General features: G+C 39.3%; 1 protein-coding gene across 1 annotated transcript in view; it reads left to right on the top strand.

Annotated features, from left to right (window-relative positions):
- LOC130558741 (uncharacterized) overlaps positions 1 to 26212 on the top strand; it is a 94453-nt gene that overhangs the window by 3637 nt on the left and 64604 nt on the right. Inside the window, exon 2 of the mRNA XM_057341342.1 lies at positions 2321 to 2503. Within this exon, the coding sequence (XP_057197325.1) occupies positions 2321 to 2503 (183 nt within the window). The remainder of the gene's footprint in view (positions 1 to 2320; positions 2504 to 26212) is intronic.

The raw sequence follows: 26212 nt of genomic DNA, 5'->3' as shown, positions 1-26212 counted from the left end.
CATGTTCATGTTTGCCACCAGCTCAGCTTTAACTTCAGCTACTTCTTGATTCAACATTACAAAAAACAATTGACAGCATTGTAACTATCGTTTATACGTTTTTTATTTGTTTATCAATCACCCTTTTTGGCAGGACAATTTGCGGCGTTGCCTGCTCTGCATGTGTTGATGTTGAGTCCTGGGGTCTGACGTGTTGATGGATGCTCTGTGGAGAACAGTTTCTTCAGAACCAGGCAACTGGACTGTAAACACGGAACACCAGGCCAAGCAACAGAGACCGCTAGCTCAACACTTGAAAAAGTCTTTCAGCAGCATCATATGCAGCAATAGCAAACATCTGTCCACCCCACTTAACCAAGGCCAAATAAATCCTTGATCAACCAATACTGTAGCTGTGGCCTCTGGGTTAGGCTTAGGTTAGTTTTCTGGGTACAAGGACTTGATCTGAACGAGTATTTGTGGCCATCGTCTGTGTGAGGAGCCAACAGAAGTGCTGTATATTTATCTGAACACTTTGTTTAGTCTGTTCATCTTCCATTAGAGCTTTTTTCTTACCGTTAATGATGGTCTTGTTTACGTATGACGGTCATTTGCCTCTTTGGCAGACGGAGGGTTTGTATTAAAGACTACTGTAGTAAAGTCAATTTTACTGGAAATAAGAGGCTTTCTGAAAGATATGTTATGGAGTGGCATTAGATGGCTTCTGTAGATCAGATAGTGATGATACAAAGTTAATCAGGGATGTTTATGAAGGATAAAACACACATCAACAAGTGTGCATACATTTGGACTCTTTTAATACTGTTTAAACAATGCCCAGTGTGTGCTGTAATATAAACAAAGGGTGGCTAAAATGTTTATATCAATATGTGTAGATTATTTTGATGTGCGCGACACGTTTTTCTTATCTTATTTGTGTTAATGCAGTTAAAGGGATAGTTCACCCAAAAATGAAATTTCTGTTATCGTTTACTCAACCTCTTGTCATTTCAAACCTGTATGACTTACTTTCTTCTGCAGAACAGAAAAGAAAACATGTTGAAAAATGTACGGCAGTACCCATTTACTTGCGTTGCTTTCGTGTCACAATAGAAGTGAATGGGTACCTGAATGAGTACCTGGTCTGTTGTTCAGTTACCAACATTTTTCAAAATATCTTCTTTTGTGTTCTGCAGAAGAAAGTCATACAGGTTTGAAATGACAAGAGGGCGAGTAAATGATGATGGAATTTTTATTTTTGGGTGAACTATCCCTTTAATATGCATGCTAAGACTGTAACATCTACTTATTTATGTTCCAAAGTGAACAAAGTTCTCTCAGATCCTAAAGATGTTTCAAAATGTCCAACACGCTTGTGAAAGCTGTCGCTCACCTGCTTTGACAACAAGCTGTCCTCTACAGTTTGCATTGTCCTTCTGTGAGAACACAGAGCAAAGCATGGAAAAGGAAGAAAGAGTAAGTCATAACAGAAACCAGAGCTAAATTCTCTTTGTTCTTTGCTCTTTTTTTCTCATTCAAGATGAGTGCGGGTGGGTTCTCGAGTGTTTACGAGTCTTTGTTGTCAAGGACGACGAGGCCAGTGGCCGACAGATTTCACTGACAGTAACCCAGGCAGAAATGCCAGCCATAAAGGCTCCAAACATAACAAACCAAGCAGAAACAGCTGCACCGCACTCTCACAGTCTCTTTACTTCAGTCCAGAAACACCGCTAACGCATTTCTGACCATTACGGTCTGCGTAAACCAACCGCAGCCCAAAGAACCTCCTAATGAACTGTGCGAGCCAAAGGCAAGAGAATCGACACGTTTTCGAGCCCCCGGCCCAAAAAGACCCTCTTAATGCTGAGAACAGTGGATTCTAGGACGTGTTTGGGTCTCAATTCAACGGTCGTGGTGATTTGGTTTCAATTAGGCATTCAGTGAACATGACGTTTTTTCATCTTTGACTGGTTACAAGTCATTTTGAAACCTTAGTGAGTGTAACGGTTGTTCATTTAACAGCATGCATGCTGAATTAGTCTGCTCACCCGTCCATGCCCTATTGCATCTATCTTCTGTGCAACAGATTCCATAACTGTAGGTGTTCCTAATGTGAACATTTTTGCGAGGCCAAATTTGTTTTTAGGCTCATATTTTAACCGCTGGGTGAGAGATGAAGCAATGCTTGTCGGATAAGTCGCTTTGTACCGTTCCCTTAGAAGACAGTTACTCTGTGTTGATCAGCACACTGTGTATTCTTGACAGGGACCAGACCTATCTGGCTTTCTTTGAACAATAGTAAAGTATTGTCCAATAAAATCATGAAATGTGCTTTTCCTAGCTGGTGTCCTGAAGTGGGGTGGAGTGCACGCAAGAGATGGAGACAGGCCACTTTTAAGAGCACTTTACGACCCCCCGGAGACCCTTGATTGTACCGTGCCAGGGCAGAGGGCATCCAAGGAGCAAATCCAGATCCTTTTACAAAACTCCAGAGGTGCGGCCTACTGCAGTTACACGGGTTGGGGTAAGCATGCATGGCCATTATCTCAAATCCCTGTTATGCATCCTGGATTGTGTTCGTGTTTCGTGTACGGCTGTCAAATGAATATTCAAACATTGAATTGTAATAAATTCTATTTTTTAGTTTACTGAAGTAAGGTCAGTTTTAATGTAAGCATAATTGAATAATATTTAATGGAAATACATGTAGCTTGCAGGTCTATTTGTACAGATAATTAGGCTCAGCAATTTTCGTGGATGACATGCTTTATGATTATTACGCTTATTTTCAACTCATTGTTGGGTCAAAAAGGGTCGAACCCAACGGTTCGGTTGTAATTCATCCTATACTGGGTTGTTTTAGCCCATTGTTGGGTTAAATATAACATTTTTCTGGGATCATTTAAATAAGCGGCTGGGTTTGTCCCTTTTTGACCCAACGCTGGGTTGAATATTAAAGAGTATACAAAGAACGGCAACAACTTTGTGTTATATAAATAATGGCCTTTTTCCTTCATTTACTCATAAATCCATGCTCCCCGTTGTGTCTGTGAGACATTTGCTGTGGTTCTAACTTTATAACAGTTTCATTGTATTTTGTGTAACTACTATGTCAATTTATGAAATGAAAGAAATAGCAGCGGTAAAATGACTAGGCAATATTAAAAAATGTCAATGTGTGTTTAGCTTTAGTTTAGAGCAGAAAAAGCTATTTATATTTACTGTTCCCTTACGAGAATTAACCATGTTTTTTTATGGTAAAACTGTAACCATGGGTTTTTGGTGTATTGATTACCATTGGCAAAACCATGGGTTTACTACAGTAACCATGTTTTTTTGTTTTAACTGTACTGTAGTAAAACCATGGTTAATTTTCATAAGGGTATGTAGCTGTATTGCCTCTTGCATCCTGACGCTATAAAATCTCCCAAGAGTAGTTTTAAGAGAGCAGAAAAGTGTGCTTACTTCCTGTGTTTATAAACAGATGTCTGTGTCATCCCTTACAGCTCGTGACAGTTTAGAACAGCAGTGAAAAGCCAAGAATTAACTGAGTGTTAATTCAAGGAGGACTATACATGTTACAGTGTGGTTGAAGTCAGTGATTACAGTGAACATTTACTGCCAAACTCAACTTGAGTCTTATGCACTCTTTCCGCGCTCCACCTCTGTTGTTTCATAGAAGCACAGAAACACCAATTACTGTACTTGACTGTTCAATTAAAAAAGACACGACTATTCTGGTGTGCTGTTACACAGGGTGCTAGGTAGAGAAAGGAAATGGATACGAAGGTAGGATACGGGGGTTAGCGAAGGAAAAAAGGCAGTTTGTCAGGAAATGTATTCCACATGTAGCCATGCAGGAGTGCTCAGTCACGCAGTGACTGTCGAGCTGTGGTGGTCAGGGAACCCTGCTATTAACCTGAAGGGGTGATGGGTTGAACCACTTCCGTATGGGGGGGACGGGTGTGAGGTCTGTAACAGAAGCAGTTAGAGGGACAGATCAACAATTGGGGGAACCTCAGTTGCTGGAGAGATGAGATGATGTATGACGCATATTAAAAAAGACAGCTGTTGAGATGTGTTTTACAAAGACGTTACATCTTTTTTTGGTGTTTATAAATGATGTCATAGATGCAATAGTTTTATAAAGTACTAGAATGTGCAGTTTAATAGAAGTCAGCGAAGCAAGCCTTTAAAGAGATTTAGTGTAATCGTGAATGTCAACATTTGACAAAAACAGGCCATTGCAGCATCACGACACGCAACGCACGCAAATGATTAATTTGTTTGTTTAATTAAAGATAAAAGAAAGCATACGCTTCTGAAAGAATGCAGCGATAGTCGGGCGGAAGTGCTTTATGACTGGGAATCATTACTTTGGTTAGTGTCTCTGGTATGCAAACCACAGAGAAGGGCCTTTTACAGGACCAGAAACATGTTCTGTGCCACAGAAAGAGAGTGAGTCTCTCACAGACACACACACGCACACACACGCACACACGCACACACACACGCACGCACACGCACACGCACGCACGCGCGCACGCACGCACACACACACACACACACACACACGGAACCAGGTGACCAACGGCAACCACGGCCTTTGGTTGACTATCCCGTGGGACAGTCCATAGGCGTAATGTTTTTATACTGTACAAACTGTATATTCTATCCTATCACTCCTATCTAAACCTAAAGATCATAGAACACTTTTTGCATTTTTAGATTTGTAAAAAATATTGTTCTGTACAATTTATTAGCTGTTTTGCTGGGGACCTCAATTTTGGTCCCACGGTGACAGAGTCCACTGTGTTGGTGTGTTCTTAGGTTTGGTCCCCACCGGGATATACAAACATGAAACAACACCACACGCACACACACACACACACACACACACACACACGACGAGACAACACACCACACGCAACACACGCACACGCAACACACACCCACGCACTACACGAAGACAACAGCCACTACGCACGCACGCACGCACGCACGCACGCACGCACGCACACGCACACACACACACACACACACACAATCACAACCCCCAAAAACGCACCCAACTTCAAACACATTTTACAGAGTTTTTAATGAGATATTTATCTCGATAGTGATCTCGAATTTTCAGAACAGCACATATTTAAGGGGTCATTGTGATGTCATCCACACGTTCAGACAGAAATGATTGCGATTGGTGCGAAAGCGCCAGCTCACAGGTGCTCCGCTTTTCCAATCAGGTGCTGAAAAACTGAATTATGTGAAATGTTCACATCAATCATAAAATCTTGTTTCTCATTGGACACCTACGGGGTCAGCAGTGACTTGGTTTTTGGCTGTCGAAAATAAAGCTGGAAAAGTACTTATGCGTGATTATGAAGTCATTGCATAGGACCGTATCATCAGATCTTGAACATATTTCATCTGGATCTGCTGAATGCAAGACATGCTAAAATTTTGGATAATTTTAACAATTGATCAAATATTAATCAAAATGTATGGCCGTGTTTTGCATTAGGGGGAAAAAAGAGGAATGTTTAACCAAAGAGCAGTGTTTGGCCAGGCGGAGGAGATCTGTATTTAATTTAGAATTCCTCTGTGCTATAGACAACACAAAGGAAAAAAGGCCAAAGGCAAATGTTCGAGCAACCATCTTGTTGCTTTTCTACTCTACCATTAACCCACTTTATCCTGAGCCTGCTGAAAGGCACGGGAGAGCTGAAAACAGTGGGAAAACGGATCTGGTGTCCTGTTCTTTTCATCCGAAGGGCCTCGTGTTTAACAGAATGGTATAGGCACAGTATTTGCCCTGCCTGAAGTGTGCAGAACTACAGTTAGTTTATATTCTGAGAAACTGGAATTAATAGATGTTAATTTGAGCATTTATATATTGCTTTTCATTTATAGTAGTTTTTTTTTAAATGGACTAAACCAGACTCATTTAATATTTTTATGGAACTTGTTTTCATAGTTTGCTTGGAGTTTAGGGTTTTAACCCTTCATTGGTTCATTCCTTGATTTTTGGATCGATATTTGGGTCACAATATAGCACTATGTTTAGTGCATAGTTATTTAAAGCTCCATTTAAATCATATATTGCAATCTTTTATTCAGTTGTTTCTTTTTCATATGCATTTTGATCTCTCAGATTGGATTATTTATTAGATTTCATAGAAAAAGTGAGTCTGCCTGCATGGGTTGACCTAATGTTACCTTTTGTTAGTCTTTTTTCTAAAAATATAGTAATTGGAAATATTGATTCTTGGAATGGAAATTTTGATTATTAATAAAAAAGTATGTATGGAAAATTATACAGATTATAAAAATGTAGATATAAATATAGATTCCCCACCTCTACATCTGCGTCACATACAACGTCTGTGTGTATTCAGTGGTTGTGCATAAGCGTTAGTGCTTCCAGTCCTTCAAGAATGGAGGCAGACTCAAAGTGTTGATTGTAGTGTTGTCTGCTGTAGTTGGGGTCAAAGGTGACCAAGCAGTCTGAGCTTTACAGATGCTGTGTTGTGTTAAACGTAAGCATTGTGCTCCAAGTTTAACAACAGGAAATTCTGTTAAAACACAACGCACATCACATTTTTTCTTTCACACCATTTATAATGTAATCCAGGACGACTTCATATATCAGAGCTTGATGCCTTCCAGACGGAACACTAATGTGTGCGCCCACAGTCGGTAGTGAAACCAGCACCAGGCCGAAAGCGTCTTTATGGGATGTGGGGATAGATTTCACATCTGGAAATGAAAACCCTGCACAAGACATCTCCTAAAGGATATTTTAGTTACTACGCAACGGTCAGTTCCGGTTCTGTAATTTGATTGCCCGTGCAGCGTCCCAGGAATGCTAATATTTAGTATAACATCGCCGGGACTTTTAAAAGAGCTTTTTAATCTCTTAAAACTTAATTTTATTTAGTGTGACTGCTAAAGTTTTGTTGACAAGGTGGAGAGTTCAAACAAGAGAAGAACTTATCGTTGGGTTCACCAAAGTTGGCCAAGTTAGTGACATCAGATCTTTGAAAGAATTTCGCTTGAGGCACTAAAGCTTCTGCTTTTTAAAATAATGTCTGTAATAATTAGCTATTTTATATTGCACTGCGTATCTTTAAACTCTTAAACTCTCTGTATACTTTCCTCATGTCAGTCAGATGGATCTTCGTTAGTGTGTGAATCTTTCACAGAATTATAGCTTCAATGTGGACCAGACGTTCTGACGGTAAGTCAAAGGTCTGGCTACTATCCTAATAGGTCAGAGGTCTTTTGACTATCTTGATTTGATCTGGTCTTCACTTGACTGTCTGCTGTGACATCTCAAGTGCAGTGAAAGTCTTATTCAGGAGGTAGTGGAGGACTTCTGGTTCAGAAATAACACAAAGTGACCCCTGTGGTTGTCTGTGCTCTTGTTGCTCAGTTTAATCACTCTGTCAGTAGCTGCGCTTGTTCCAAAGTGGCCAGACTATTCTCATCATTTTTCTCAACTTCTGCTCCCTCGGCCCTGACCCGTGCAAACGCGTCTGAATCACAGGGACCTAATTAGTACATTTCTCTCTTTTCCCTCTTCCTCTGTGTTTTGCCGTAAAGAAAACAGTTGCATGCATTAGAGTTTTGCCTTTCATCAGTCCAAACACCCTGGAATGTGACCCCCATTATATTCATTTCAATTGCACTCTGCATCTTCAGCAAGCGTTCAGGAGGTATATGCGTAATTTCACGCAGTGGATGTGTGTCTGACAGCGTTTCTTTGAGTGGAAAATAGGCACCTCGGGCAAACGGATGGAGTTTAGTGTGACTGCCATGTGTTGTGTTGTGTTGTGTTATTTTAATCAGCTTTCATTATGAACGACTGTGCCTGAAACTGTTGTGTTTCACTGCTTGTCTGATTATTTTATGAGTTTTATTTGACAACATCTTAGATAAAATAGTCATGCAAGAACTTGTGCAAGTTCATTTCTGATACATTTTAGAATGATTTTCGAGTAGTTCTTTTTTTTGTTGTTGTTGCAAAAATGCACTCAAAGTTTATGGTAGAGTCGCAGCGTCTAGATATTTACTGTAAAAATAATGCAGACATGTTTTATGACATGTAATTTTGTCTATTGTTTTTTGGGACGTGAAATTGAATTGGAAATATAAGGTTTGTACATAACATTCATACATGATAAAACTACTAATGTCAGCCCTCAATGCTGAATAATTTGACCTTGATGGTGATTAGAGATTATATAAGTAGCTATTTGTGTTTAGTTTTTTTAAAAAGAGAACTACACGAGAACTGAATCCATATTCTAAATTCTTGTGCCTAGCGTTTAACTACTTTGCTATTTTTCTGCATATTTGTGTCTGCCTCAATCTACTGTGGTCTTCGCTCAAACTCAGGTAGCCTGTACATAAAACCCAACAGTCCATAACTATGCTAATCTGAACGCTTCACTGGTTTTTAATGAAGCCCATTAAACGTGTTCTGGGGGTCCTTCAGCACTGTGTTTTAGGGCCCCACAGCAGGGGGTTTAGTGGCTGATGCGTCCCCAGGCAGCCACACTGATCAACACAGCAGTTTTATGGGACTGGAAATTCTACAGAATGTACAGGAGAAGAAAGTGTTGGCTGTACTGTAGCTGTGAAACTATAAAGTCTGCAGTTGATTCAAGGTCTGACTGTTTTTCCCACCTTGGCATAGATAGATACAATAGATAGACAAACAGAGAGTCAGAAAAAATCTGTTGAATTGAGGGAATATGCACAATGGGAGTCAGATCTGTGCTGCCAACTTTTAAATAGATTAATGACTTTCAAACCCAAGGTGTGAGGTACTTGCTTTGTTTTGACAAGAGTTGTGAATAATTGTGATAAGTCAAATTACGCGTTTAAAACTTGTTTCACCCTTTGCAAATGATCCGTGCTTTACACGGTATAATTTTCCAGGCAATAAATGAACTTTAATGGGCGGCCTCTAGATGGCGCTGCACCAAGCACAACCGCTGTTAATGCAGAGCACCCGCACACTAATATTTCGAGATCAGTGTGGAATAAACACCAACAATAACTGAAATCATTTGCCATTTGTATAAACAAAACAGAACAAACAAACAAAAATAAATAAATAAAAATTAAAAAGCGCCACAGGTGCTCTCATTAGACCCACGGTTATGATGAGTTAGTGAACAACAGAGATCTATTCACTAAAGGCTGTGAAAGGAACAGATTTCAGTGTAACTCCTTGTGGTTTGCCAATTATCCCCATTTAAGGTAAATTAGGCTCTGCATACTTGTGCTCGATTCTAATTGCTGTAAATACCCTGCTCAAGATTCACCTGTAAAGGTTTGTATGATAATGATCTGTGAAAAAATAAAGACGAAAGCGGACAGGCAAACATGACAAATCCATTACTGTAGCCCATGTGTCACACATAAGAACAGCAAAGGAGGAAACAAGCAAGAGAGAGAGAGAGAGAGAGAGAGTTAAGGGCAAAGTGAGGGTATTGCAGGAGCATTTAAAGCCATTGGCCTTAATCATATAATTGTAGGATATCCTCTCTCAGAACTCTACCAGTCTAGTGGATGCTGGGCCTCCTAATGACCTCTGTGATCCACTGACCTTGAGAACGGGAGTTGGGGAAACAGCTTGGAGATGTCAAATCTGTGGCATTTATCCATCAGTGGTGCATTTAACCCTGGAACCGAGAGGGAGAATGTGTGTGCGTGCGTGCGTGCGTGCGTGTGTGTGTGTGGTTATCACCACATGTAGCCATTAATTAAATGAATTAGTGTTATTGTTTTTTTTTGTGTGTTACTTTCAGTGAACTTTACTTGCTCACTTGACTCATTTTAGTATTTATATCTCACAGTGCAAATCATCTGCCCCGTGTTTGCAATAACATTGCCATTTTTACCAGCTGTAGCCTTAGTACTTGACTTGTGTCCTTAGTAACCTGCTTTGGTAATGGTGATGTATTACTCAATACATGTACTCTCTTAAGAGTCACTTTGGTTAGACATTGTCTGCCAAGAACATAAACTTAAGCTAAATAAATGAAAGTGCCTGAACAAATCTGGCTCTTCGTCAGAGATCGCAGGATCTGGCAACCTCGCGCGTACCCCAAAATGTGATGGACTGTGTTAGAAAAGGAAATATTTGGGTAGATTCCGAGAACGTCCAGCGACGATTTGGGAATCCAAGCAAAATTGTTCTCTTTCTGCTGCGTGTTCTGTTCTGCTAATGGGAATAAAACGCGTTACTGTGAAGGGCAGATGACTTGGGAATAGTTGAGTCCAAAGCCACCCTGAGATATGTCCTCTGACAGTCCTCCAAAGGTCATGATATGAAACAATTAGCAATACTGCTTGTGACAGCGAAGTGTTTGTTTTGAAATGAACATTGGTTGGTAAAGAGCTGCCGCTTGTGGGAATATATATTATTTTAACAGCTTTGTTAAAAGCCTTTGGTGTTTCTGAGTGAAGCAAACTAACTCAGCGCACTTTTTCTCTTTTTGTCTCTTTCGTCTGTTTTATACCAGCCAAGCAACGTTTTCAAAACGCCCTGTTTATGACTTCCCAGAATGCTAGTATACCGAATTTAACACAATGTCCCTAGTTTTTAGGGTGACAAGTGATGAACAAGACTTTTATTGTTAGTCACTTTATTAGGTTGCATATTTAAGTCAAGTTTGTTTTTGTTGATTGTGGTTGTGTTGGTTAAGTAGAGCCAAAGATTCATATTATTTTATCGGGAATATAGACTGATTTATAAGCAGTGATCTTTCTCTCGTAATGATGAGTGTTCAGATAGATGCAGTTGTACGAGTCTGAGACTGAATCCTCTTGTTAATTCATAAAATGTAGGGGATACTTTTTCTCACAGTCCATGTTTGGCTTCTTTCATTTATTTTATTTTTGTTACTTTTTCTAAAGATAACAGTACGTTTGGGAGATAGAACTCAATGTTCAACATCCCCCTATGTTCATGCTCTCCGTTTATGTCTCTCTGTCTCTTTCTCTCTTCCTACCCATTTAACAGGATAAATAATTGTTATCTTCAAATTTTTCACATTTGAAATGTTGTGTTTGCATTGGCTTGTGTTTCTGGAAGCCCATTGCAGTCAGGGTAATATTTTTCAAAGGAGCATTTTTCAATGTAGAGTTCCAAAACGGCGATCTGCAGTAGTTATGCTGACCATCTTGGCCAGACGAGCAAATATGATTAACAAATTGAAATCATATGGCACGCGTTCAAAACATGGTTCCACTTTGATAACTGTGGGCCAATTTTGTTTTTCCAGCTAATTATAATGAAATACCATGCATAAGCAAGGCTTTTTTGGCACAAAGCTAAACCGTTTAAGGCATTTCAGACAAAAATATTTTTCTTTTGACTATTAACAGAAGAAATGGTGTTTAGGCAGCCTAACCTGAACTGTAATCAGCTCATGCAGTTTTCGGGCACTCGGGTTAAAGGTGCATTTAGAATGATCCTGTTTATGCTGTGCTGGCCAATATGGCAGCCGTTTGGATTTTTACTTAGAGCTAGCAGATCACTCAAAAGCAAACGTTTTGAGTTATCAAAGACAAAGTTTACACACGCTTGACATGCAAATACCACTTTTCCAGTAGTGTTCTAAAACAATGAAAATGTGACTGTTCTCATTATGTGGTTTAACACATCCAAGTGCATGAAATGGTGTGGTTAGCAAGAGATTAAGTGACAAGTTCTCAACATGGCAACCCCCATGAGACAGCCCAGCTTTGTGAAAAAAAAAAATTTCATTAGGCTACTGATATGAGTAGAAAAGCAAGTACATGAAGTAAAAGAGCCAAAGTGCTTTTTAGGGGTGAAACTTTGAATAAGACCTTTTAATGCACCTCGTTTCAGGTCCTAAACTGGAGCACAAAACTACTGTATAAATAGCATTGTGCGATATGGGACCTATAGAAATTGAATACGAAACAAAACAAAATGAGATGCATAAAGTTTGACTTGTCCAATCTTAAATTATTTTCTAGATGAAAACTTTGTCTCCTGCACTTTCCTCTGATGGATAGGGGAAAAGAGGAGGCCGGTCAACAGTGTTGTGCTGTGGGGAGTGAAGAGATGAGCCAGAATATGAACTGCTCTAAAAACAATAAAACTAGCCCTTATTCTCATTCTCCCACTACATAGAAAACAGTGTTTCATTCATGCTACTGTGTAAGACACATTGCCTTCAGAAGTGGGAATACTGACCCTGTTCATTTTTACATGTGGAAAAGGTTAAAGTAACTCTGTTACTGTTGAGCTGTTTTCTTCATTTAAGAAAAACGAGTACACGGTGCCAGAATAATGTCACAGCCCAAATCTGATGATTGTGCAGGCGGCGTTTTGTTTTGTGTGTGTGATCATGGTGTCTTTCAAATGTCCATTCAGTCATTTCTGCTTATTAAAAAACTGCCAAGTGTCAATAATGTTTAAGACCACTGAATCTGCATTGACACGTGTATGTTGTTTAGTGTTTCACTTGGTGGTTGTGTGTCGGTATGTGTCTTCTCGGGCACACTTGATCGGTTGATTCTGGTTTATTATTGTCAGAGGTCAATTAGGCAAACCTCTTGCCGACCATCCACTCCCTCTCTTGCTCTGATTGATCCTACTGTGTAAACACACACACATACACGCTCACACACACTTCTGTCAAGGGGCTTTAGTACGTGCCATTTTGCACTGACAAATTGGATTCTTACCACTGTGTATCCTTAACCTTTGCATACCGGTCAAGCACTCACTAGATCCCTCAGAGACATAATAAACACACACGAAAAGATTTCACAACCTGCAGTAGTTGCTGGCCTCTGATCTGTGGGTTTTGAAGCATAAAGCAGTAAATTGGGGAGGGTTATTTTTAGGCCCACAGTCTATTATCCAAAATGCACAGGTAATTGTGCAATCACATTTGTGGTGATAAATAGTGTGATTTATTTATTTTAACATGATTGTGACTTTTAATTCCTGTGGCTAGGGTTCACAAAAAATATTAAAATGAGAAAATGGACAGTGAAGGGACTGTGGGCTGTCTATGGGACTGCCATCGGATACTAAACAGTCCAAACCACACACTCTCAATTTTACATGGATTTTTTTTAATTTATAGAACCCACAGTAATCAAATGGTAAAAAAGTACTGTGTTTGCACTTTTGAAGTGTGGCGACCTATGAAAATTAAATATTATTTGCTTCTTCTGCGTCACAATTTATCTTAAGATTTTTTTAGCTACCTATGTGACAGTAGACAAATAAACCTGAAAGAGCACGGTGCTTAGAAGTTTGATGGTGACACATTTGACAGCCTTTGTTCAAAAATTCAAAGGCTTCTTGTAAGCACCCACCACATTCCTTTCTTCATGTTGGGTTAAATTTATTTTCTAATGGAGGAGGGAAAATCGCTAGCAAACATATTACCCAGCAACACGACTTCTGAACAAAACATCAAACGCATGTTGTGTTTGAAATATGACTAAGGAATATTTTCACATGATCCACAACACGGGAGTGCCAGCTTTGCGACCATTTTCATAAATCTCCGCTGGGAATTGTAGATGTGTATAAAACCAAGAAACAAGATCAACATCTATGAGTATCAGTAGTTTAATTGAATGTTTGTGTTACTCCACCCGATCACACTGTTTGGCTGTATTCACAGTGTACATATATTGTGTCAGTTTTTCCCTCACTGAACGTAATAACAGACTGATTTGGTGAGGGACATTTCTGGAAGCTGTTAAATTTGTTACAGCATGTTCTGTACTGCATTTACATATTTTAACGGCAAAGCTGTTATTCCCAAAATAAAATAACAAATTAGGTTTTTATAACTCTAAAATTGTTTCACCCAGACAGTAATGAGATTAGTAGAGCACATAGAGACAGCATATTACCGCTTCTCAGATTTCTCTAGTAACTTTCTATTTCACATGTGCTTCTCTAAAGTTTCAAAAGAGAAAAAATGGTCTCAGACTGCAATCAAAAGTCAGACATTGTAGTATGTTTTGAAACATGACATTTTAATAAACCAAACATTTCTCATAGCTTCAAGTTGTTGCTGTCCACATTATAGCTCTATACTCTTACTTTGTTTCATTTGTGTCTACTGTATGTATATTTCTTTAGATACATTTGAAGAGTTTGTTTGCAAAAACAGATTTTTTTAGTCGTTTTTACTGTTTTACCTGTTTTTTTATCTGTTTTTGCAAATAAACTCTTCATATTAGGAGAACCATTTGAGGCAAAGTTAATGTTTAAAATACGGTAATGCAGAACCCCAAATCTCCTTAGTGGTGAAAAAGCAACCCCTGGACAATACATTATTCCTCTGGAAAGTACTATTACAAAGAAACAACAGCCTAGTAAATTGTGGGATTTACTAAATCCCAATGCCCCAAACCCCAAACAAAAAAAAACATTGTCAAACTGATGGGCCACATGTTCTTCGCGGGTCAGACAATGCTGCACTGGGGTAATAATCTCTCCTAGATTAGCCCAGATTAAAGTGTTTATTTTTCACAACTGCTGAGATATTAACTACCTAATCACTAACAGATGTGTCCACCCCCTTTCTGTTTACAAAAAATTAGCAGAACCTTATAACCTAACTGTGGTACTTAAATGTCAAGTCCTTAGTTGTCTATCTTTCCCCCAAAGAAGGAAGAATGCTGTGTTGTTGGTTGATATTCCTAAATGGTTAACCAATTGCCTTGGAATGTTTTCCCACTCTGTTCTTTGCCAGATTCTTTAAATGAGCCCATTTTGAGATAGGGTCACTATGAACAATATTCATGGCATCCTACCATCTCATCTGTGTTGATTTGATTTTATACATAAATGATGACAGTTCTTGATGGGTTTGACCGTGTTTTATCTCTCAGTTTACTTTTCTAATGGAGAAATGATAGAAAAGTGCGCACACAATCTTTACACACTGATGTCATTGCTTAAGATTTAAAGGAGTGATGAACTGGGCTTGTTTATTGTTTTATACTGTTGTATGAGGTCTACTTATGACGTTCACGTGGTTTTTACATTCAAAAACATCAAGATCAATAAGTAATGGGCTATTTTCTACTCGGGTTTTGAGGCGGGCTTGACAAACGATCGGTTTGAATGGGCGTCTGCCATGAAGACTTGGAAGTAAACGCCCACTGCTATGTAGCAGTTTGTGTAGTAAACTTAGTTGGAGCCTTCTGTGAATTTGGTTAGAGACGTAATGTTAGGTTACACATATGAAGCGATCTCTAACAAAGCATAGTACAATAGTATAGTAGTGACGCATAGTACAAATATGTTGTACTCACATAAGATTGCGCCATTCCTATCGGATCCAATATTGACGGCACAGCACTGCTTTTTAATTTTAGTCTCTCCGCAAATCCATCGTCGACCTCTGCCTTGTTCACAAAGGAAACCACAGTAATGTTTTACCCACGTGAGCTGGAACCTCTTTAAAAATAAACTTCAACCACGCATTACTAATGTCGGAATCCGAAGGAAGGTTATGCAGCGACTGTGTTCTTCCACAACCAGGCACTGACTCCACAATATTTTGCGATCTTTAACGGCATGTTTATTGCTTGCTCGCTCTATCTGGTTCGCTCAACTTGTGTTACTTCAGTACTGTCATGCGCGAACTAGTGGGCGGGACTAGAGAAGTAGTCATTGATATTTTTCTGTGGAGGCGGTGTTCATCCTATCTATAGGTGCATTTCAGGACCTGGCATTCGCTGAGCCTGGTGTCAATAACAGTTGTAATTTCAGTAACAAGGGCGTTTTCAGTTCTGACACTTACAGGATGTTCACTTGAATGAGTGAAAGATCTTGTCAGGGATTGCTTGGAGAATGGCACCTACTGTAGGTTCATATCAAAAACTCCTCCGTGGCCTTTGATCCTTTAATATTCAGACAGGATAGAATAAGTGGCTGGAAGCAATACATTAGCAGCTTCTCTTAATCCCTCCTCATTCATCACGGTCTGCACAGATAGGTTATCTCAGGTGAGAAGATAAAGTTAGTATGAAGATTAATCTTCTGCAGTGACCCTCTTGTTTCTTCATGTTGCATGACGCTCATGGTCTGTGTGCAGAAGCCAAAGATTTCACAGGGTATCAGAAACAGGACAGATGATCAGTATCTTTGAGGTTTACTTTTTGCCAAGCCTTGGTTTCATATGCTGTCTGTTGGCACAGCCAAGACGCAGATCTTTTATTTATTTATATTTGGCCAGTTGAAGGCCGACAGCTTAGGGCTCCTCCAGACGACCACTGTTTTTGTGACATTGCCAACATCTTACCCAATGTTTTTTATTTTTTGATAGATGGAAACTGTAGCACATTGTATACGTGTTTTAAGGGCTACACGAGAAAGCAGATCGGCCGTTGTTGGAAATGGAAAGAACACTGTTATCTAAATGAAATATGTGGTTTTGGAGAATGTGTTTGGCTGTTTTTTTCTCTTTGGAGGAAACTGCAGGATAGAGTTTGACTAACAACACGGCAGGGAAACGATAAGTGAGAGAAAGTCTTAGAAAGTCTATTTCTGTCTAAGCACAGAAATAGTTTTAAATCTGCTCTTTTTGTCTGTCGTCTGCGAATCATCATTGTGAAACATATAGGCCTACTGTAAATCTTGTCGGAGGTGTAATGTTATTCAATAATAATTTGGTTGGCAAAGAAGCTTCACACCTGTTCTGTACATTTCAACAGGGGTGGAACATTTCATTTGAATAAATGACACAATCGGCATGTCATGTGCAGGTAAGCAAAACACCCAGAATTTGGTAATTTTACAGGAGTGACAGCTATGTTGTATACAGTCATTTAATCCATTCTTGAAGAATTTCACAGTGATGAACACAATTAAACTAGTTCAACTAGTAGGTCATGCCATAATGGTAATGTTTTGGACAGCTCCACAGAAACATGGGGCTAAAGTAAACACTCCTTGACTCATTTACAAAAGTTTGACACCAGTCTGTCAAGCTACAAACGCTGCAGTGTGTATGAGGTCAGTATGTCTTTTATCAAATGCTCAAAGGCTAACAGTTATCCTGAAAGCACTGGTCCTCTTCAAAATTTAAACAGTGTGATGTTTTGAAATCATAATGATGTCATTTTCTTTTCTTTGGCTGTGTGTATTGCCACTGCTCATTGGCAGACAGATATAAAATAAGTTCTGCAGAACGTTTAAATACACATTGTACTCATAGATATTGCTATTATTTTTTCGTTTTAAAAGCCAAGGAATGGTGAAACCACAGAGTTGACTAAAAATGTTTAAACCTGCATGTAAACTGGGAAAATATTGACCTATTGTTCAACTTCTGACATCAAGGACAAAATCTGCAATATGTTTTAATACATTTAAATCTCGCAACGTCCAGGAGATACATTTTACAATGTGTTAAGATTAAGTGTAATATTTAAACTTTTGTGTTTCCAACAAAAACTGGAGAACGGAATTATTATCTTACTCACAACTAGAGCGAAAGATTATGCGACTGGATTATCGCCAGGGAATAATCGCAATGACTCAGTATTAAGTGATATTCTGGTAGAAAGCCATCGACAGTCTTTTCTGAGTAGATACAGAATACCATGCACATTTATTTCAAGCAATGTTTGGATAACATCCTTGAGAAAATACTTTTCGAAAGGCATGTGTAAGGAATTGTATATATTACTTAACATTTGCGAAGCATAAGAACAACAACGTTTGTTTTAGCACCATAGCCATTAAAACCGTTAGTGTCCTAAAGTTTATATGACAGTTAATTCCATTCCTCTAATCTGATTGGACGGTACTAGGATGCATCACGGTTTGTATCCTTCTACGTTGCTTAGCAGCTCACGTCGGTTTATACTGTATTGGCTTTGTTTGGAAATGTTTTGTTTAGAGGAGCAAAAATGGGTGAAATACCTCGTATCTTGTTTTGAATGAGATGCACAATATTAATTTTGTAATCATAGACGTATTGTACGAACATGTGATGTTGCTTGATTATGATTCAATCAGTTCATATTCATACATCATCAATAATATACTGATAGGTATAGATAGATGGATAGATATTGTGTGTGTGTATGAGAGAGAGATCTGTGACCTGGTGAATCAGTGTTGGGAAAGGTTGAGCTGTTCTTGATCTGTTTACGTAAGGAGGAGTGTGAGATAAGACGGACACAGAAGAACGGCTATACAGCAGCTTCAGGTCTGAATCACAGAGGGGGGTGGACAACAAATAACAGCTCTATTCAGACTGATAAGAAACAGGAGAATGAGCTGTGTGGAGATCAGGGGAATGTTGATGACTTGGTTTCTATGGTGCATTTCAAGAGCTGTCGGACACGTTCACAACTGTTGACTATTGGACTCAACAAACAAGGCCCTTCGTTCTACACGCTTTATATTCAACGTAACTTCATGCCTTTGATTTTCCATTTCAGAGGATACGCATGTTTGTTTACACTTAGTGTGAGGGCTATAATGTGAGATGCACTTTTTTCAATCACTGATCAAACATTAGAAGACTTGACCTGGGGTGAAAAGCTAATATGTATCGTTTGCCTCCTGGTTTTTCTTTGCCCCCCAGTGTTTAATTGAGGGGATTTGGAAAGGGTTCCATATCTCCACATGCTGCTGAATGGTTGCCAGATAGGGCAATCGTTTTTGCTACCTTTACAGCAGTAGATTAGCAGGTGAAGAATCGGCCAGGCGTTCAGGGGTCACACTGCGCCGAGCTGGAAATTTCCAAAGTAAACAAATGCCTTAATAGCCACTCTTGAGGGAGTGGGTTATATTGTGTCTGCAATTTTCCATAAAACAAATATACTCTTTGCCTTTGTCAAATAGAGCTGTCCTGCAATCTTCTGTGTGGTTTCATTATAAGGGTCATTTGTCATTTGAGAGAAACGTTTGAAAGAATGATTTGCTCATCGATTTGTTTTGTGTTGTTGCCAGATTAAGGAGCTGAATATGAGCGATTCTGTTTACATAATGAAGCTCGCTGTAATAGATCGTATTATTTTATACTGACTATTAGGCTCATAAAGTTTCTATTAATGTTCCTAATTATGTTTGTAACTTGAATTTCTGTGATTTATAAGATACAGTTGTGTGTAAAAATAACATTTGAGTTACAGTCTGATCAAATATTTAAACAAATCTTTTGACTACAGATGATGAGTTGCCAGTCCTATGATGTCTAACATTTTGATCTATACGTGGAGACTGCATATAACACAGCCTAAAGTGAGAAAACATATTTTTCCTTCTCCCACTTATAATTCCCACAATAATTCCGTAATAGAAACAGAAACAGAAAAAGTGACTGCTGTGTATGAAATTTCATTACATTAAGTTAGACGTGACTCTGCTTTGACCCCGAGCATATGGCTAGTCCTACTGAACTGGCACCCGCAGCTGTGTGAGTGTGAGAGCCTTGTGCATGCTTCTCAGGAGGTTCATAATGCACAATGATGTCATAAAGGACCTCGAGTTTGGCTGTCCGACATTCATCCGTCAAACTTCCCATCCCGAGTGCCAGCACTTGGAGATATGACCTCACAATGCTACCCTTGGCCTGACCAAACTTCCCTCGACCAGTCCAGAACCCCAGCCCAATCACTTGTTGCCTGGCAACTCCACTGAAAATATTGCCTCAGTGTCTGCTTTATAAATACTTTTAATTAGTTGTCATTTGAGTAGAAATTATGGTTATGAGTCAAAATGGGGTTGCAGTGGACCGCAGGTTGTTGCCGTGTATGCCGCAGTGGCTTAGCTGGGTAAACGCCATGCGAGAAATGTTGCCCAGTCTGTAGAAATTTTCCCAGCTTCTCACACATGCTGGGAAAACATGCACCACATTTCAATGCTTGCTTTACTGTTCCAATGCCAGACCTAAGGTAAATACAACTCAGCACAGTTGACATTTCTTCAAGAGTATAGAATAGAATTTATAACAACAATGTCATCATTTACTCACCCCCTTGTCATTTCAAACCTTTATGACTTTCTTTCTTCTGCAGAACACAAAAGAAGATATTTTGAAGAAGGTCTGTAAAAAAACAACATTGGCCCCCTTTACTCATAGACACAAGAGACCACTGAGGCATTTCTCAGAATATCTTCTTTTGTGCTCTACAGAAGAGTTGTACAGTATACTGGTTGTGACCTACATGAAGGTAAATAAAAGATGACAGATTTTTATTATTATTAGGTGAACTATCGCAATTTACGGTTTATTTATGTTTATTTATCTTTAGATGTTCAGAAACAAGATTCCCTTTATGAGGACTTGATGTGCTGACAACTTTACTGGATTTCAACAACTTTAATATGCCTATATTTATTACTATGGGGATCATTGACTTGTAAGTATAACTAACCACTATGTAGTAAATATTTCTGTCTTCCAAATACAACAATAGAGATGTCAATCATATTGGGTTGGGAACTAGCATGTTGCTGAGAGAAAGATCCTAAAGTGTAGTCTCACATATGGTTTGTTTGCTGTCATTTACTGTATGTATCTGTAAGGCATCTTTCTTTGTAAAACTGCTTTGAAACAATTTGTAAAAAAATAACAATAAAATACATTGAATTAAGTGAGGTAGCCCCTCCCCTGAAATATGTGTTTCTTCAAGTTCCTTTTATAAGTGCACTAAGCAATGAATTTCAGGCCCTGGAGGTACCGTATCTGTATTGCACCTATGCTAGATTTGTAGTAGTGTGCTGCATTCTCCACAACCTAGCACTCAGAATCGACCTGCAAGATGTGCAAGTTGTATTTTTTGATTTTGTGAACATTTTTTATTTGCGTAATTTCTTTGGAGAAGCACTGCAGGCATGCAGACAGCACATGCATGTCCTATAAAAAGTTGGTGTTATCATTGGGCACAATTCAATCTAATTCCCTTTTGGGACTTCTAAATAAAAGAGGAGGTGCTGAATGAAAGGGAAGACTCGAACAAGCAGACATCACACACCTACGCATAGTGTGGTTTGCGGTGTTCTCCCCCTTTCTATTTCTGCTCAATCTCAGGTTTCATATCTGTCAGTTTTTACGAGCAGTAATTTGTTTAGGAGGGCTGGGGGAGGAGAGCAAGTGCTTAACACCTTTACAGCTGTGCAACCTGGGGGTTTCTGAGAAGTGCTTTAACTGATTTGTGCCCACGGACACAAGAATGAGCGTGTGATGTCATCAAAACGCGCCTGTGTCGTCTCAGGCGGATGGGGGCTGCTGACAGGGTTATCCTGTAGGTGTGGCCAACACGGGGTGCTCTGTTTTGTGTTGGCAATGTTCTGACAGCAAGCATTGCACCCCAAACCGGCATCGCCTCTGAGGAGACCGAGGGTCCCTTTACGTATTTAAAGTCAAATCTTTCCTTGATCCTACATTAGGGTAGGAAGCAGTATAGAAAGTGAGAGTGTGGGTCAGTTTTCGTTTGACTGATCTAATGGAGTTCTGGGAGAGAGGGAATCTGATGATGTCATCGCCTGAACGACATCACATAACAGCCCGTATTGTTTGGATGTGCCACCTCTGCTCAGAAATAGCCATCTACTGTATGTAAAACAGTTAGATTGTTGCCCATTAAAGCTCCGCAGTTTTGGACGCAAATCCATGCAAAATCGTTTTCAGTGCATTATGATGATGTCATAAGTACCTGTGGGGTGTCACTGTATCCAAACCAGCCCAGATCGCAAAAAGAACAGCACCTCCCAACAAAATCCTGTAAAGAATCAAGGGCAGCTCAGGATGTTTGGCTCGGGTACGCTTGGCCCAAGGTTGAATTATTGTTAAATGGAGCAGTTGGCGGTGAATCAGGGCAGTTTAAGAGTGTCTCTGACAGTCTAATGCCATTGTTGGAGCAAAGATGAGGAGTCGTGTTGTCTCTGGCTGGGTGCAGGGGAGCAGAGAGCAGGGCTTGGCATGTTTAATATAATATGTTTCAGCGTGGCCCACGGGGACCCGGCCTTCAACGGATCTCCTCTATAGGACCCCTACACAGTGGAGTATATACACTTTAGAGACGTACATAATGGCTAACTGGAAGAGTACAGAAAGCCAAGTCATGGTAATGATCATTATCTTGATAAGTTTGCATTTCTGTTGCACCATTTGGAGCCAGGATTGTTCTGAATGGTCAATAAATTGTCAGAGGATGAAAACTTAATTAGAACTTAATCTCTACTTTGTTTAAAAATCTTATTCTAAAATGGGGTATTTTACTGACGACCCTTGTCGAGCTTTCATGAAGCCAATATTTACAGAGTTAGCTGCCACTCGTTTAGCATTGCGCGCATTACCATCAGACAACAGTAAATCTATCAGACGACATTCTCCAAATGTGCATTGCGCTTGGTGAGATATCTTACCAAAAGGCAAAACCACATCATCCAACAATAGATCCCTCAACAGACAACGTCTGTAGCATTTCTTTATATCTGTTTGTTAGTCATTCATTAAAACAGAATTAAAGCAAGATTAGCAACAACAGTGATGCACATTCTCCACATTAATACACAGCTGCCTGGATGCAGGTTTGTAATTGGTGCAAAAATAGCAAGATATTGCGTTTTGTAAAAGTTCAAGCTTTGTGTTTTAATTAATGACAGTAGAACATTTCTAAAATGTAATCACATTGGCATAATATTTATTCCGAGACCTAGCAAGAAATGCCTTGTAGTTTGGATAGTTCACCCAAAAATTTAAATTCTGACCGCATTTATTCACCTTCTCATCATTTTATACCCGTATGACTTACTTTCTTCTGCAGGACACAAAAGAAGATATTTTGAAGAATGTTGGTAACCAAACAATGGCAGTCCCCACTCACTTCAATTGTATGTACACAAAACCAATGCAAGTCAATGGGTACCGCCGTTGTTCGGCTACCAACCTTCTTCAAAATATATTTTTTTGTGTTCTCCAAAAGAAAGAAAGCCATACAATTTAAGATGAAATATTTTACATATGTAGCTAAGTATATTTAGGTTTTTAGCCAAAATTGAGCAATCCAAAATCACTTTATTTACTAATGTCAGACCACTGTAGGGCACGTTGACCAATCAATACGTGAATATCAATCTAGTAATTTAAGTAATTTAAGTTCTAACGTTGGGATTTCTCTCCACATCCACCTGAGCATAGGAGACATGGCAAACTCTTTGAAGAGTCCCGTGGCAGCCCCAGCATGTGATGGATCGGCCGTATCCGGGTACATGCAGGGCCCAAAGGAGCCAGTTCAGTGTCCTGCGTAGTGTCTGCTCTCCACAGAACCTCCAGCTGCATAATTGAGCTGTAATTAGGACTGGCAAAAACAGCGCAGAAGTCTCCGAGTGGCCGGAGCTATGTGAAGATATGTTAAATGTAGCGATGTATCTGAGCCGAAGTTTAGAAGCCAGTGGAGAGGAAGCTGATGAGAAAGCATTGGTAATACGCTCTTAACAACATCCAGACATTTTAAAAATTAAAGGCAGACTCCTGTGCGAGAGTTTTTGCTGATGGCATGGAGCTGTATTGAAGCAAACTGCACTATTTTAAATCTGATGTAATGTATTAGACCTATGGCCTCGTATAGTTTTTGTTACAACCATTTTTAATTAAAGATAGTCTTTATAAAAATAGTTCTAATAATTAAAAAGCCTCATCACATTTTGTCAAAAGCAAGTAAACCCGCTGTCTAGAGCATGTGTCTTAGATGGTGTCCAAATATCCAGATTTTGACTCCCATCACCTTGTGTTCAAAATTCTCTTTATTCCCACAACTGCATCTGACAGAGGGAGTCAAGTGGTTCCAGCAAAGGCTTGTAAGCCGATTACATAGTGCCAAAATGGGGAAACAAGACACTAGCAGCCTATTACCTCAATCACGACAGAATTATGATATTTCCTTCAGTTCACTCCCTACTGGGATTTGCCAGTTTCTCTGCGTTTGCTGTTTGGTGTGGAGGCATGGAGCTGGTGGAACTTTAATCACTCTCAGATTAAAGTCATCTATTATCCGTCACAGGAAATGGTTTATGGTAATAGGACAATTGGCTGGTCTGTTCATAAAAGTTAATTACCCGCCATCATTAAAACATTTGAGGATTTTGTTATCAAGTCAATGGCCTTCTTTAAAGTTCAAATATGTTGAACATAATCATTTTATATATAAACATTAAAACATTGTTTATTAATTGTTTTGCGCAGTTGATACAATTACATCAAGACTTTATTATCATGTTTGTTATGTATGGATAAAGCATTTAATGGGTTTGTTTTGATGAATGAACCTTAATGACTGTAATAATTCTGATATTCTGCACTTGTTTAATGAAGTTTAGTCTAGTTTAGTTTGGGCGACCTGTTACAGATACTTTAAATAAATGGCCACAATGCTTCCTGCTATTTTTTCCCAGTGCAGATTATGGGTTTTAGAATCCTGATGAGGATTGACCTACAGTCACTTTGGTGATTACGTAAAGCTTTCAAATTTCTCTTTGGCTTCATTTGCGATAACAAAATCATCGGCCATGGAAATCACCCGAAGAAGAGGCTTCTGGATCACATCTCAGATCTCTTTGTCCCTGCCTTTGCTGTATAACCTTCCTCGCACTTCACACCTGGTTTTGTAGGCATTTTTCCCCCTGAAATTAAGTCTCCTATATTTATTTTAAAGCTGATTAAAAATTGGATATAAGTACGTTTGAGACCGCATTGGCCTGTCCTGTCAAGCTGTGGTTCTGTGTGATGTTGTTTTAGGAGAGAAAATGGGGAGGAGAGGAAGTGATGTCTAAAAATGATCTGTTAGATCCGTCCATCACCCATAATCTGGTAATCACATGAGTGGTGGTTAATTTCCTGTGAGCGCTCAGGGTCGTACTGACTCACACCTGCAGGGGGGCAGAAAGTCAAGAATACATCCACCAGCTAGCAGTGATTTACTCCCATCGAATATACACATCAAATGTACAAGCAAAATAAGCAGAAAGAAGGAAAATTTATGTTAGCAAGTTCACTTTCGGGCGTAAGATAAAACAAGTCATTTAGAGAAAGAAAAACTGTGTAACGCTGGTCGTGTCTGAGGTAAGGTTCAGGTGGTTTATTTGGTTTAACAGTCGCTGTGACATATGGAACGGTTTTTGGAGTACGGGAGAAGCTGGCCTTAAATTTGAAGTAAAGGGTGATGGAGGGAACCACCGAGTTTATGGTTTGATCGCTTTTGAAATAAGTGTGGATATCACCTTTATCTAATTGACTTGTTGACTGAACTGTATGCTAACAGCAGTATTTAATTTTTCAAAACCTACTTTTTGTAGGTGTCATCATAATGAATTGTATTGTTACATGTATAACTATAAAATATTTCTTTGTATCCTTGACTGCCACATACTTTTCTCACTGAGATACATAAAAACATTTATTTTCCATGAGACTTTGATTTATACTTGCCTTGTATTTATGTGTACGTGTTTTCCAGACAGTGAGTTTACTGTACACAGGCACTTGGCTAAAGTCAAGATATGTTAGTTGTGTTTTGCAGTCAAATGAATATTGATGTAGTTGTGGAGAACATCCATCTCTCGAGTCTGGTCATCAATCCTCTGCTTGCCTTTAACTGTAGTTGTTTTTGAAATAAAATCAAAGAAACATTCATATTGTTATAGCTATAAATGACTATAACACTGTGTTTTAAATGTAAGTAAAACATGTCCTTCTAGCACTGTTAAGATGGTATCCATGGTACTGTTCCATTCTCGGTTATGCATAGACTGTTATTGATACGTTTCTTTTACATGGTAACTGTCATCACTGTATTGTTAAAAAAACGCAAAATCGCATCTCGTCCAACGATGTGAGTATTATGTTAGACTGAATCTTGTACAGAATCTGTTTAGTTTTTCTCCGAGTACCTGATGAATGATACACTGTAGGGCTGTCCCATGTCAGGTTACGTCATCTTTCCCATTACTAACGGTGATGAGTCTAATGTGGAACTGCTTGTCTCAAAGTGATATTTGATTACAGTGTAGCTTTACCTTCCTGGCTCAGTCCTTAAAGCTCAAGACACGGCAAAGGGACAGAGCATGTGCACATGGAAGGTTTGGGAGCCGTGCGGAGGGAGAACAACACATGTTAACCATTAATTTCTGTATTACCATTTTTCACCCTGTCAGGGTGCACAGCTACATGGTGAGAGCTGTTCAGTG

This window comes from Triplophysa rosa, linkage group LG9, assembly GCF_024868665.1.
Source record: "Triplophysa rosa linkage group LG9, Trosa_1v2, whole genome shotgun sequence".
Taxonomy (NCBI): Eukaryota; Metazoa; Chordata; class Actinopteri; order Cypriniformes; family Nemacheilidae; genus Triplophysa; species Triplophysa rosa.
The sequence above is the reverse complement of the archived record's forward strand: the minus strand, read 5'-3'. Positions and strand labels throughout refer to the sequence as shown.